General features: G+C 42.6%; 2 protein-coding genes across 2 annotated transcripts in view; one reads left to right on the top strand and one right to left on the bottom strand.

Moving 5' to 3' along the window:
- The window catches only part of LIMS2 (LIM zinc finger domain containing 2), a 67,129-nt gene that overhangs the window by 24,760 nt on the left and 26,619 nt on the right, over nucleotides 1-15,750 (top strand). Inside the window, exons 2-4 of the mRNA XM_030215792.1 lie at nucleotides 3,831-3,990; nucleotides 4,969-5,035; nucleotides 11,942-12,062. Of these exons, the coding sequence (XP_030071652.1) occupies nucleotides 3,831-3,990; nucleotides 4,969-5,035; nucleotides 11,942-12,062 (348 nt within the window). The remainder of the gene's footprint in view (nucleotides 1-3,830; nucleotides 3,991-4,968; nucleotides 5,036-11,941; nucleotides 12,063-15,750) is intronic.
- On the bottom strand, nucleotides 13,071-14,296 carry GPR17 (G protein-coupled receptor 17). Its single transcript, XM_030215791.1, has one exon. The coding sequence runs from the start codon at nucleotides 14,294-14,296 to the stop codon at nucleotides 13,283-13,285; it is 1,014 nt and encodes a 337-aa protein (XP_030071651.1). The 3' UTR covers nucleotides 13,071-13,282.

The raw sequence follows: 15,750 nt of genomic DNA, 5'->3' as shown, positions 1-15,750 counted from the left end.
ATTTCACCAAAATTTGTCCCTTTCTTTCTGAACACACTACCAAAATCCTTATCCACACTCTTATAACCTCATGCTTAGATTATGCAACTTGCTTCTCACAGGTCTTGCACTAAACCATCTCGCTGCCCTTCAATCCATTCAAAATTCTGCTGCATGACTTATATTCCGCCAGTGTCGCTACGCTCACATTAACCCTCTCCTCAAGTCACCTCACTGGTTCCCTATCTGCTTCCGCATACAGTTCAAACTCCTCTCATTGGTTTACAAGTGCATTCACTCTGCAGCTCCTCAGTATTTCTCCTCTCTTATCTCATCCTACACTTGTCCTCGGGAACTCGTTAAATCTCTCTTTGCCGTCAGACTCTGTTCCTTTCATCTTACTGCATTGTATGCTTGGAATAGACTCTGGCTGTATTCAAAACTAGGCTAAAAGCTCACCTTTTTGAGGCTGCTTTTAACTCCTAACTCCTATTCATTGTAAAGTGCCCATGTCTGTTTTAGTCATTCCAACCATAAGTAATTCCCTAATCCCATATCTGTTTTGATTAGACAATTGTATCTGGTGTTGCATTTTTATAGATGTCAAAGAATCTCCACCACTGTCGTACTTCCTTTTCGGTCGCCTTCTGCCTCCGTTGCCGCCATTGCACTGTTCTAGGCACTGTAGTGCTCCACCCTGTGCATGGTTTACATGGTAACAGGAAACCTCCATAGGAGAAGGGGGCTTTGCACTGCAGGGTGTATGAGAGAGCACAGGGGCTCGCAGGAGGCTCTGTTCTGAATTTTACTTTCTCAGATTGCTGCTGCTACAGGATCAGAGCTGCTGTATGGGACAAGCAGTGTGGCAACTTAGCGATGAGAAGGAATGTGTAGAAAGGCAAATGCATACAGGGGTAAGCCTGGATGGATTCCACTGATTTCTTGGTTGGGGTGTGTCTTTATGGGTACCCAAAAATGGAATCTTGCTCTGGGACGGTTGCCCTCTGGCTGTCCGTTTTGTACCTGTTCTGTGCATATATGGTAGAGTTCAGTTTCCAGTGTGCCAGTTTAGAACCTTCCTAAGCATTATGTGCAGAAAAAAAAGTTAAATAAGAAAATAAATTTAAAATTATAGTATGGTCATCTGCAGTACTGTTATAATTGTAATGTACTCTTGTGACTTGAGAGGCACTTCAAAGAAGCTTCTGTCAAACTATTGGTGTAGCAGGAATGCTTTACTGGTCATGTGGTGGCAGTTTCTGCTCAGCATTTGAACCTTTGAAATGTTAACCAGTGTTCAAGTATACCTTTGCTTCAAGGTTTCTCTATGAAGTGGTTGGGTTTGCAAGTAGTCAGATAAATAGAATCCCATCACCCTCATCCTTCATGTGACTGCCCCTTGCCGCCTTTTCTTCTCCCTCCTTTTATCCAGTAACTTCTCTTTCTTATAATGGAAAGGACAAATCAAACTCTGGTATACATATAAAGTATCACATACCAAGTATTAGTAATTTTCTCTTCTCCTTCTGCCTCTCTGCATTCTTCAAGAGAGTGAGCCTTTCTGTTTGCCCTCTGTTGTTTATGTTATCCCCTCTCCCTAAATCATTGAAGTGATTCTTTCCTGCTTGGCTTTTCTTTTTTTTTTTTTGTAAGTCATGGCCTCCTTCCAGTCCTGCTTTGCTGTCTCTAGGTTAACAATTAAAACATTGGGTTTACTGTTTGCTGCTGGAATGTATGAAGGAGGAAGAGAATTCTGATTATTTTGACTTCTGACTTCATAAAGGCTCCCGAGGGCTGGGGGGGAAGGGAGAGGAAGAATAAATATGAAAATTCTCATCCTTGTGAGCAACATGCAGTAGTTTTCCTTTGTGACTGTCAGTCCTTTCTTTGCTGTAATTATCCTCTGTATTGCTGAGCACTGTTCCTTTCTGTGCTGGGGGTGTGTTAGGCATCGCACTCCATTTTGCTGACTTTTCCCTCTCCTGTCCGCTGAGGGTCTCTGCTTATAGTATCTTTATTTCGCAGTCCCTCATTTCCTTTGTGTGCCGTGGGGTACTGCTTGACCTGTTTCTGTGTGTGCTGGTGTCCTAGTTCTCTTGGAGACCTCGTTTTTTCCTCTTTCTCCCTTCCCTACGCATGAGTCGGTTCCGGTTAGGCCATGAAGCCCGCATGCTTGAATTCTGAGTAAATGGGTTCCCGATCGGCCGTGAGGCCCGCCTATGCCCTATCTTCCCTTTTCTGGAGATGCAAGTTGGTTGCTGCGTGTGTGTGCAGGACTTGGTAGCTGAGGTAATGTATATCGCCTGCTCGGTCCACCCTGGCCTTTGCCTAACACCTATTCTAGGCCTCGGCCTGGGCTCAAGGGCTCAACAAGACTAACATTGTTACATTCTCATTCCAGACAACCAAAGAGCAGCAGTGATTCAAGGAAGGACAAACACAGCAAGAGTTTATCCAAATGTCAACTTTAATGGAAAAAGGACATTTGGATAAACTCTTGCTGTGTTTGTCTTTCCTTGGATTGCTACTGCTGTTTGGTTGTCTGTTCTGCTTCTGCAGTAAACTGTCTCCTATTTGTTTCTGCATCATAGTCCCATTCCAACCAATAAATAGCATGGTGCAAGAAAACTGGACATTGTGTTAAAGGAGAAAAACACCAGAACAGCACTGATAGGAGTGCCAGGTGATTATTTCTGACCATCGAGTGGAGAAAGAAAAAATCTTTATGAACCAAGCAAAGCAGTCAGAGACCAAGAAGATACAGAAATGTTGTTTGTCATTGGCTAGATTAAAAAGAATTTTCAAGCACACCTTGATATGTTGCCTATACATGTTACATCTTATGAACTCCAGAAGCAGCTCTCTTTGGCACAATGCATCTACTAGCGTGAGCATTAGTAGTAAATTTGAGAGACTGTGATCATACTTTTCATACCCTTGCTTAGGAATTAGATTAATTATTGCTGTGGTAAGCAGAAAACTAACATATTTGGAGACATTGCTTCCTAAAGAAAACATCAGCAAAACGGTTTCTGTCCTCCAGCTTCATCCATTTGTGTCATAAGTGAAGAAACCAGGGTATAAAATCTCACATAATCATTTTTCCAAACCTATAGCTATTAATATAGGGTTTTAATTCACAGTTATGGGGCCATATCTGTTCACCTCACAGCCTTCTTTATGCCAAATGCTCTGTCTGTCCCACACACATCAATATTCTCTCCAATCTACACTCCTGCGTGAATTGTGAGATCCTTACTGATCAGGGTCTTATGTCTAGAAGAAGAGAATGAAGAGGAAGATAAGTTCAGAGGTAGAAAGGCCTGAACTAAGGATAGTGATAGGTAAACTTTTTCCCTTTTTCCCTGCTGTTTCTGGAACAAGGTACAGTATTTCGGATGTTGATCCCTAGCAAGCACTGTACAGGATCCAGGATAAAATTATCAGAGCTCATGCTAGATATGATGGTAAAGAGCATGTGTAACATGTGACCATCCCACTCAATGACCACATCTGCACTGCCTCTGAATGTTGTAGAGTGGATGGGGAGTTATTCTAGAAATGTACTTGTAAACGTATACTGTGAGAAGACAAATTAACTTGACTCAGTCTTATACTTCTGAATTTGGATTCAAAGTATTGAAATAAGAGGTAATGGAGTGGCCTGTCTGTGCCATAAGAACAGGCCCATTCTTTTTCTGTAGGTGTCTTGTGTTTTCAGCAGAAAGTATCTTCTTGCTGTAATTGTCCAGGCTTTGGTCGCTGGAATGGTCTTGGCCTTTTTATGCATATGATTTGTTAATATGTATATTAATGATTTGACTTCTGACTCAAACTCTTCTTTCTCTCAGTAACATGGCCGATGCTCTCGCCAATGCGGTGTGTGAGCGCTGTCGGTCCCGTTTTGATCCAGCTGAGAGGATTGTAAACAGTAATGGAGAGTTGTATCATGAAGACTGCTTTGTGTGTGCACAGTGTTTCCGAAAGTTTCCTGATGGACTTTTCTATGAGGTGAGATTATTAATTACTGTAAAACCCTATATAATCCTATCTCACTTCACTTTTGCCCTTATGAGCATGGGCTACCTGTCTTCAGGGCTCCTAATAGCTTCTGTATTGTAAACCTTCTGGCAGCATGTCTTGATACCCCTTGTTAGCCTGTTCCTAGTGCTTCTGGCTAGTCCCTACTTTCAGTGTGCCATTATCCATAAATGACATAATTAGAGTGTAAACTCTCCTTATTTTCAACAATATTATTAGAGGCAAGGCCAGCCCAAGGTACCTGACACCGTAGGCAAAATTTCAACCGTGCTTCTCTCCTACCCCAGAGCAGCTCAAGGCCCTACTCCCACTGTACTCATGTCCAACATATCCCCATCCTTATCCATCTGTAGCCTAACATCTCCTGTTGTCCAGCAGTTCTATCCTTCACTACTCTCCCCCAACCCCCATGATGACTAGCATCTCCTTCTGTCCTCTTCCTCTGAATGGTGTCCAGCATTTCTCTCCTTCCCAACTTTTCTCTCTAGTCCTCTTCATCATTTCTCTGCCTTTCTACTTCTCCCTCCTTCATGTTCTCCAGCATTTCTTTCCTTTCCTACTCATTTGCTCCCTCTTCCCAGTGTTCAGCATCTCCTCTTACCTCTCTTACCTTCCCCTCCTGCGTACCCCAAGGTATTCAGTAGCTTTCCTTTCCTTCCTTATCCCTTCCAGGGTGGCACTGATATGACATTTAGTGTGCCTGTGGAAGACATTGCAACTGGTATTGGGCCTAGAGCATCCGCACATGCTCAAGGTCGCACACTGGTTGTGATATTTTCCATAGGCATACTGATTAATGGGTTAATGCTGTTCCCTAAATTGTGCTGCCCTAGGCAGATGCCTAATTTGCCTAATGGACAAACTGGCCCTGATTAGAGGTTGGCGGGGCAATTGGTGTCATTTTATTGATTATTCTGTAGTAAAACAGTTGTCTTTGTTTATTCCCAGTTTGAAGGACGAAAGTACTGTGAGCATGACTTTCAGATGTTGTTTGCACCTTGCTGTGGAGCCTGTGGTAAGTTACCTGACTCTAAGTAGCTTCCTTATGATTTGCAACCTCTTTAAACTAGCCACGGCCTTTGAATTTTACCTGCAAAAAAGCCCTAGAATGAGTTCAGCTTAAGCAGGGTGTGATGGCTTATTATTATTAATTTATTTAAAACATAAAATTTAGGATTACTGTAATGAAAAGAGGGAAAAGTCCACAGATTGAGTAAAACTCTTGTCAGCACAGTAAGCAGGTCCTTTTCTGATGACATATTGTGTTTCAGCTGTCTAAATCTTCCTTTGGAATCTGCTTTGCAACAGGAAGACGTATTACTCAGGGGCGTAGGATGACTGCTTAAGTTGTTTATCCATCAAAACATTTTCTGCTGCCATCTAGCTGAAAAACAAGAATTTTGAGATGCTCCTCTTTAAGTTGATGGTGCATATGCACTACTATCAGGCTTATTTTAGAAAGAGAAGTATGCCCATCTTTCGACACAAATTGCAAGATGGGTGTCCTTCTCCCAGGGTCTCCCAAATCGGCACAATCGAAAGCCGATTTTGGGCGTCCCCAACTGCTTTCCATCACAGGGATGACCAAAGTTCCTGGGAGCGTGTTGGAGGTGTGGCGAAGGCGGGTCTTGGGCGTGCCTAACACATGAGCGTCCTCGACCCATAATTGAAAAAAAGGGCGTCCCTGATGAGCACTTGGACGACTTTACTTGGTCCTTTTTTTCTTTCGACCAAGCCATGAAAAGGTGCCCGAACTGACCAGATGACCACCAGAGGGAATCGGGGATCACCTCCCCTTACTCCCCCAGTAGTCACTAACCCCCTCCCACACTAAAAAAAATTTGTTTAAATATTTTTTGCCAGCCTCTTTGCGAGCCTCAAATGTCATACTCAGGTCCATCGCAGCAGTATGTAGGTCCCTGGAGCAGTTTTAGTGGGTGCAGTGCACTTAGGCTGACCCAGGCCCATCCCCCTCCCTACCTGTTACATTTGTGGAGGAAACAGGGAGCCCTCCAAAACCCACCACAAACCCACTGTACCCACATCTAGGTGCCCCCCTTCACCCATAAGGGCTATGGTAGTGGTATACAGTTGTGGGTAGGGGGTTTGGGGGGGGACTCAGCACACAAGGTAAGGGAACTATGTGTACTTCAGACAGGCGGATCCAGGCCAATCCACCCCCTACATGTTACACTTGTGATGGTAAATGTGAGCCCTCCAAAACCCACCAGAAACCCACTGTACCCACATCTAGGTGCCCTCCAAAACCCATAAGGGCTATGGTAGTGGTGTACAGTTGTGGGTAGTGGGTTTGGGGGGCTCAGCATACAAGTTAAGGCAGCTATGCACCTGGGAGCAATTTCTGAAGTCCACTGCAGTGCCCCCTAGGGTGCCCGGTTGGTGTCCTGGCATGTCAGGGGGACCAGTGCACTACGAATGCTGACTCCTCCCATGACCAAATGGCTTGCATTTGTTCGTTTCTGAGATGGGTGTCCTTAGTTTCCATTATCGCCGAAAATCAGAAACGACCAAGTCTAAGGACGACCATCTCTAGGGACGACCTAAATTTCAAGATTTGGGTTACCTCGACCGTATTATTGAAACAAAAGATGGACACCCATCTTGTTTCGATAATACGGGTTTCCCTGCCCCTTCGCCGGGACGTCCTGTTAGGACATCCTCAGGAAAACTTGGGCGCCCCTTTCGATTATGCCCCTCCACATATTATTGCACCACATCCATACTTGTCTGAGGACATTTTATTTTCAGCATTTGTTTGAAGGATGGCAGGAGAACCCAGAGTTCCTTTATTTGATTGCCTCATGTCTTTAATATCCCTAAACAGTCGGTGGCATGATCCGCTCACTTTCCCTGCTAAGATGTATGCAATTGACAAAAGTTCAAGGACTGTTGGATGAATGTTGTATATAGTAGAGAAGCAAATGTAATAAGAAGCAATGTATGAAAATGTGGTGTAATATATTGATGATTGGTTCAATGTACAATAACAAAATTGACAATAGCAAAACAAAACAAAACACTGCAAGGCTGACATTAGTATTGTGTCAACACAGCTCAAATATTTTAACTAGCTTTAGCTACCACATCACAATGTGGTTGTCAAATCAGTGGGTTGAGAACCTGGGGAACTGGGTTTAATTCCCACTGCACCTCATTGTGACTCTGGGCTACTCACTTTACCCTCCATTGTCCCAGGTACAAAAGCATAAATTGTGAGCCCACTAGGGACAGAGAAAGTACCTGTATATACAGTAATGTAAAGTGCTTTGGTTGTACTGCAGCAAGACGTTATATCAAATCCATGATCTTTTACTAAAACCCAAGCTTTGGTATCTCTTGGTCAGGTATCTATGAACCTTAATGGAGCGGGTATAATTGTAAATAGCTACACAACTAAATTGTAGCATTCTGAAAAAGTCTTTATGAATATTTGTTTACCTTTTGAAAAATGTTGAGATCTGATTTGTATGATCTACAATGTTTTTGAAACAATATCCAGATCCTAGTCTGCAACAGAATTGATGCTCACTGATTCTCATAGGTGTGGGCCCCATGTTTTTTCTGAAAATGACAAGGAAAGACTTGCTAACATGTTGAGCAGTGGAGACCAATATCTTTGAAGATTAGGTCAAGGAATCTTATTAAAGATCACCATTCCATGCTTCATGCCCTCCCTACTGAGCCAGCTTTTCTCCTTTTCGTTGGACAGAGTGGTTAAATGTGTTCCATCACAGGAGAGAAAGCAGAGTTTTTATTCTAAGTACTTCCTGGTCTGAAAAAGACTGGAGGATGTAGACTCATCCTAGACATAATGGCCTTAAATTTCTTTTAAAAAAGTCAAGATGATTTCCCTGGTTCCCATTCTTATAACTTTTAAACCTAAGAGCATAAATGTCATCCCAGGCTCAGCATCCTGTCTCTGATAGTGGCCAATCTGTTCCTATTCCTCAGAAAAATAAAATGTCATGATTTTCATCTACCTAGTAATTGTTAAATGAGCTGTCCTCCAGAACCTGTTTTAATCCAGCTAAAATGCTGACATTGTTCACATCCGCTGGTTAAAATGGCTTACTGCGAGATGCATTTTAATTTCCCAAGGAGCCTCATGAGGGCTTTGTCAAATGCCTTTTGAAAATCTAGATATGCTTTAGTGACTAGCTCACACTTTTTCACATGCTTCTTTGCACCTTCAAAGAATTCCAAGAAATTAGTAAGGTGTGATTTACTTGCTAAATGTATTCATTTATCCTTCTGCTCATTAATTATTGTTTTAGCAATAGCTCCAACATTTTAGCAGGCACCAATGTCAGGCTCCTTTTGGCTGTAGTCTTCTGGATCACCTCTGGCATTTTACTGGCTAATCTGCTATCTTCAGTTACAGTGGCAGACTTGAATAATGGGTTGCAAATTACTTTGATTAGGTCTGCAGTTTCATGTGCGAGTTCCTTTAGAACAGTGCTTCTCAACGTTCTCCTGGAGGCACACCTAGCTAGTCAGGTTTTCAGATTACCACAATGAATATGCATGAGATAAATATGCATATATTTGGAGCTCATTGCATTCTACTGAGGACTTGATTTAAAGTAGCTCTTGCTCTCATTCATTCCAGAACCAGCTTCTCCGTTAAGCGGTTGTTTATGGATTCTAGAAATTTAACCTCCTTTTCATGCCCTGATGAAAATTCATCCCAAAGATTTTGGATCTCTTTCATTTTTAGTATCCCTTCTAATCTCCAATAGTGTTTCATTGTCTATTTTGATGTCCTGTTACAATGGACAATGATAAACCCTCATCTGCTATACTCCCTCTTGTCCCTCATAAAATTTTTATCTATAGAGATTCCAGTGTGCAGTTTCTTTCTTGTAGAACTTGCATCATATTTAACTCTGTGGCATCCTTGATATATAGCATCACTCCACTAGCAGTTCAGTCTGCTCTGTAATTTTGATAAATTTAGTACCTTGGTATCGATTTCCTATTGCTTGTCCTTTTTCTTTACCGGTCCTCTGAGATGCCTATTATTTCCTCTGAGATGTCTATTTGTTTATTTACCACATTTATATTCCACCTTTATCCAAGCTGCTTAACAATAGCCATATACACACTTAAACAATAGTCGTATATATGGTCTTGATCAGTTGTCATATACATAGTTTTAGACGGGTAACAGTCACTAAGCATATGAGGATGAAACCTGCTCCATAGAATGTCTGTAACAACAAACAAACAAGGAAAGAAGAAAGAAAGTAAAAAAGGAGAGAGTCAATCAGATAAGTTCTCATGTGGCCAGAAAGGCTTTTGTAAACAGATGTGTTTTTAGCAACTGTTTGAATTGTTGAGTATCTTCACATGATCTCAGGTATCCAGGTAAAGCATTCCACAAGGATGGGGCGGCGATCGAGAAGGCTCATAGTTTTGTTTCTGCATAGTTATATAATTTCACGGAAGGTAAGTAGAGCTAGTAGGATGTCTCTGATCTTAGAGCTCATTTTGGTTTGTATGATTGCAGGGTATTTTGGAAGTAGGCTGGAACAGTCCCAAATATATGATGATGTGTCAATACAAGAATCTTGAACTGAACTCTGTATGTTACAGGAAGCCAGTGCAATTTCTTTAGTGTTGGAGTTATGTGTTCAGTCTTTGAGATTCTAGAGATCAGTTGTGCAGCTGTGTTTTGAATGACCTGCAGGGCTTAGACTTGGGATGATGGTATACTCAGAAAGAGAGAGTTACAGTAGTCAATTTTAGTCAGTACCCATCTATGTACAATTGTCTGAAAGTCATAAGGTGTGACATATCTGTCAACTTGCTCAACATGCGAAATTGAAAGAGAGAGGCTGAGATCACATAGTTTATATGTTTTTGCACTGATAAATTAGTGTCTAGGAAGACTCCTAGACTATAGTCAAAGGACTTCACGATCACTTTTTTGCCTTGATATTCAAACGTTGTTGATAGAGATGAGTCAAGGGTTTTATCTACATACATTATTTCAGTCTTTGCAACATTTAAGGACATTTTTGCCTGTCTCATCCAATCAATAATTTTGTTAAAAATATTTTTTAAATTTTACAGGTAAATCTTGATTATGTTTTTAAATAGGGATGATGAAATCTGCATATATTCTGTACAATATGTTTAAATCTTGATAAATATCTCCCAGAGACACCATGAATAGGTTAAAAAGTACTGCCAATAGGGTTGAACCTTTTGGTACACCACGCGTGATTGGAAAGCTAGTGGAAGCTGACATGAAATTTCCTTTCCTACAAGTACGAGAGAAACTAGGATAAGACTTGACCACCAATGCCAAAGTCTTTCAGCGTGTTAAGTAGGAACTGATGGTCAATAGTGTTGAATGCTGATTCAATATCTTTTTGTTCATTTAGGGGGTAGTTACTAAAGTGTGATAAAAATTGGCAGAAAGATTACCATTAGGGGTCTCCATTGCCATTCTGAACCTGATGCCAGCAGAGGCAGGAGTGACTGCAGATCATTCTTGTCCTGAAACCCCATAGATCACCAGGGATTTGAAAAGATAGGCACAAAGACATTGAGTGAGTGATGGCTATTTTGGGGGGGGGGGGGGGGAGAGGGATGTCTCTGTGTGTAGGAAGATTGCCTTTTTTGTGGAAGGGTTGCTTTTGGGGGAGGGGGAGCATATGTCAGCTGTGGCCCCTTTAGGATGGAACTATGGGTTAGTGGCTCCATGCCCCTGGGCAGGAAAAAGAAAGCCAGCTTTTAGCACGGCTTAGTAAACAGGGCCCCAAGACTTGAAAACAGCTATAGTACATTGCAGTGTAGTGGTCCAGTCTTTATGTGAAAACTATTTAAGGTTCTTTCCTATCGGTGCTATGTATGGTCACATGAACCAGTTGGCAACATACTGCCATCTTCAGTGTTCTGGAGGAAAGCGATACAAAATAAGACAAAGACTATTATAAAGTCTCTGTATCGCTCCATGGTGCGACCATACCTTGAGTATTGTGTGCAATTCTGGTCAATGTGCACTTATAATATCATTTGCAGTCCTGCATCTATCTATCTGTATGGAATTATTCCGTGAGTGAACAGTAGAAGAACTTTAACACAGTGTTTCACAGATAACTCTTCCCGATTTTGAACTACTTTGAGATTCAAGATGTATTTTTGAATATCATGGTAGGGATGGACTATGGATGTGCGATGATAGATGACAGTGACTGGCAGATGCGAGGTTTCACATATAATTAAGACATGTATAAGTTCTGAGCACATCACTTTACACAATTTTTTGTGTTATATTTTATAATAGTTGATAGTAGATTTCAGTTCTTTGGATAGTTCTTACTGTGTATGATTTGTTCCAAGGTAATTGTATTAAATTTATTTTTTACAAGATATTCCCGATTTGCATATAGTGTCCCATTACCCCTTCCCCACCTTGACATGCATCTCTTATACACAGTCCCACACATCTCATCACCACTGTGCTCCTGTCATACAGGAGCCCCTATTCCCTTACCTCAGACATCTTACATACAGTAGACACCCCTCACACCCCTGCTCTTAGGTACCCCCCTACACACCTCACATATAGTCTGCCCAACATACCAAAACCCTGACCCCCCCCCTCATACATGCCTACCCCTGCTTCCCTGAAATCCATGTATACACACTGTCTCCCAGATGTCTCTCGATTTCTACATATACGCCACTGGAGTTCTGAAGGGGTTCACCCAGTCCCCAGCACCTAAAAAGTGATAGGGGCCCATTCAATCCTAGTTATGCCATTACATTGGAGAGAGTGTTGTCTCGGCAACTTATTAACTTTCTTTTTGGGGAGGAGGATGGTAGGGGAATTGGGGTGGGACAGCAATCTGTTTAATATGAACTGAGCACACCTGTCTTTCTTACCAAGGTGAATTCATCATTGGCCGTGTGATCAAAGCCATGAATAACAACTGGCACCCAGAGTGCTTCCTCTGTGAGATTTGCAGTGTCGCACTTGCTGATCTTGGCTTTGTGAAGAATGCTGGCAGGTAAGTGCCGGGGAGGGGTGAGCTGCACAAAGGTTGTAGATTTTGAATTGGTTTTTGTTTCTGTTCTTCTGTGGGAGAAGAGAATTTAGGTAAGGATTATAGTAGTATTTTATGTTTATTGAGTAGCTGTTGGAGGTTAGCTGAATGCTATAATTATGTTGCAGACCACATTGACACTTCTTTGGAGTATAAATGTGAGAGGTAATGTAATGTGAGAGGAGGTCCACAAAAAGGTGTGGGGAATGCTGTTTAGGGGCTTCTGGCAAGGGAGGTCTATACAAGCGCATAAAGGACTAGATTCTGTAAATGGTGCTAAAAAAAAAACGGCATTAAAAAATCTGTGTGGAATGCTGTTCTGTAAACAGCACGCTAAGTTGGACGCCATTAACAGAATAGTGCTTGGAGCCGATTTCCATACCAAACTCTGGGCGTGAGGATTTACACCAACTGAAACCTGGTGTAAATCCTGGTGCATAATTTAGATGTAGATCCCTAGTATTCAGTAATACTGTACGCATCTTTAGTGAATGCCTCCCGACCCATCCATGCCCCTCTCAAGGCCATGCCCCCTTTTTGAATTGCACACTATAAGATTTGTGTGTGGATTTTTACAGAACAGCGCATAGCAAGATGTGCGTGCAAATCCAAATTGTTGCCAATAATTGATTTGTTACCACTCAATTATTGGTACTGATTGGCTGTTTAGCCAATTTAATTGCACATGCATCTCAGGATAGCGTGCAGTTTTGTGTGCAGAAATGTGCAAGCCATACATAGAATTTGGGGTAAAGTGCTTTTTCCATAAGTCAATTAAGGGGTGCCTGAAACCAATAGTTGAGAACAGGAATTGACTGATCAGTACAAGCTTTCACCCTGGTAACCAGCGGGGCACAATATTATGACAAAGTTCAGATGCTTGTAAAACAAACATTCTTTTAATGTTTCTCAAATTCACCCAAGATTGTTTAATAAAAGTCTTTTAGAGGATCTTCTGAGTTAGTGCATAAACCTAAAGGGGTGAGTTAAATACCGTCATTTGTCTTGTAGTAGTAGGTTTTTCTGGACTGATCCAGGCCCCCTTGGATGAAGAGATTCTTGATCTGGACTTTTAATTTGGAGGAGCCTTTACTATAGACCGTTTAGTTTATAGGGGTTTTAGCTGTTGTGGCTTTGGAAGTGTAACTGAGAATACATATCTGAGACCCTCATTCTTATAGCTTTTACAGTTCAGTCTTTGTACTCAGGGAGCTTTCATTGGTTTTACCTTCACAACTTGGGGGTATAGTGGGACCTTTACCACAAAATATTTTGCATAAGGCTTCCTGGAACTTCTCAGCCACAAAGAAATACATGACTGGATCCAGGGCTGTATTCAGGCTGGTCAGGCAGGATGTGATGCGGTTACTGAGCGCCAGCAGCCTTTGTGTATCACAGGAAGTCTGGGCACCGTGATAGTGGAGGACATAAATGTAGCGGTTGATATGATAAGGCACAAAGCAGATGAAAAAGATCACCAGAACTAGGATTATCATCTTGACAGCCTTCTCTTTCAGGTGGTTCTCAATACGGGTCCCCCTTTGCAGGCTCCGGATTATCAGCAAATAACTGGTCACAGTCATCACAAAAGGGAAGGTGAAGGCCACAGCTAGAGAGACGAGAGCATGGCGTGATGCCTTCTCCCGGTAGAGCTGCAGGCAGATGGTGGAGTTGTTCACTTGAACTGTCTGTACACTGACCAGGAGTGGAGCCATGGCCAATGCAATAATGACCCAAAGGAAGGCGCAGGCCAGGTGGGCATAGAGAGGCCTACGCAGCTTGATGGACTTAACTGGGTGCACGATGGCAAGAAAGCGGTCAGTGCTGATGCAGGTGAGAAAATAAATACTAGCATACATGTTGAGGTAGAAAAGGAATCCAGTGAGCCGACATGGGATCTCGCCAAATGGCCAGTGATTGCCAGAAAAGTGATACACAAGTCGTGTTGGCAGGACCAACACAAAGAACAGGTCTGCTATAGCCAAATGCATCAAAAAAATGTTGGCAGGAGTGCTTGATTTGCGGTCCCTGATAAAGAGCCAGAGGGCCAAGGTGTTGCCCACAACTGCAATGATGAAATCTAGAAGATAAAAAGCTGCTAACAGAACATTTTCCACTGGGCTTTCTTTACCACAGCGCTCTGTTGATTCTAAGGAGTTGTTGAAGATTAGGACTTTGATGTCTCCTGGCCCATTCATTGTTATTTCCTTCAGCTTGGAACCTGAAGGCATCAATAAGAGAAAAGCTGGTTGGTACATAAATGAATAAAGGTAAAACCTGCTGTATGGAGACATATTGAAGGTATTGTTATATAAGGACATCTAGGTGAAAAGTCCAAAAATCCTCCTAGTTTAAAAATAGGCACCCCTTAACTGACTTTGTAAAATAGGCATCCAGAAACAAGCTGGCCTTAAGCAGAGGGTGGCTACACAGAGTCCTGCCCTCCTAGAGCCACACCCTGGCATGTCCTTCTGTCTCTAAACCTCCCGCACCTTAAAACATGTGTTTCTCCATAGCGGGCTCAGGGCATTTGCAGTGATTCATATAGGCCATCTGCTTCTGACCTTGGAGCCTGTTCTTTGCTGCATCCCGCCCCTTTCTGATGATTTCATTGTTCAGCGAGGGTGGGACTCAGTAGGCTTCAGGGTTGGTGGCAGACGGCCTTGCCCTCAGCCGTCTATGGAGACATGCATGTTTTAAGGTAGGGTAGTGGTTAGGGTTTGGAGATAGGGGGACAAACTGGACGGTCAGGACCCCCATCCACCAAACTGGTTCACTCAGGGCCTCACAGTTGCTAAGGCTGGCCCTGTTATAGCAAATGTAGATGCACAAATTTATAGCACCTTCAGAGCAGGTATAAATTTGTGCATGTATTCTGTTCTAGTCCTGACCCACTAGACAATAGGGATCAGGTAAATCTCGGGGGTGGCTGGGAGTCTGGGAGTGAGGAGAGGAAATGAACACAGGATCGGGATGGAGGGGGGTGAGATTGGAAAGGAGGGAATCAGGAGTTGGAAATTAGGGAGATCAGAGAAATGGTACTGGGGGGGGGGGGGGGGGGGGGTTGACTAACAGGCTGACAGATCACTGTTATCCAGGTCCCAGATAAGTGTCTTATGTAGGTTCTCTATGAATATTGGCCAGAACCTACATAAGTACCAACAGCTGCCTCCAATATGGTCAGGCCTGGATATTCAGTGCTGGTGCCCACATATGGCCTGGCATGATTATCTGGATCTAATTTATCTGGTGATGGTAAGTGTGTTTAAAAAAAAAATGCTCACAGCTACTGGATGTACATCAGGGGTGGAGGGGGTGGGTGGGGCTGTCTGTGTAATAAGTACCTGCTTCAGTGCAGGCACTCAGTATGGGGATAAATTACAAAGTTTTCTTTTTTCATGCATGTTACAGAATATATATGCAAAATACTCCTCATATATTACCCCACATTTAAAAATATGTGTGTTGACAAGAGCATACGCAACTTTATTTGACTGGATGTAGGTGTGTGTGTGTGAGGGGGGGGGGGGGGTAGTGCATGAACAGAATTACAATTTACATGCTTTATTTATACAAACGCAAGTACATTTACCTCCCAAGCAGGTGTAAATGTGCACGGGTTCATTTCACCCATGATATCTGCAGGATTTGT

This window comes from Microcaecilia unicolor, chromosome 10 (genome assembly GCF_901765095.1).
Source record: "Microcaecilia unicolor chromosome 10, aMicUni1.1, whole genome shotgun sequence".
Lineage (NCBI taxonomy): Eukaryota > Metazoa > Chordata > Amphibia > Gymnophiona > Siphonopidae > Microcaecilia > Microcaecilia unicolor.
This window is presented reverse-complemented; position numbering and strand designations above follow the sequence as displayed.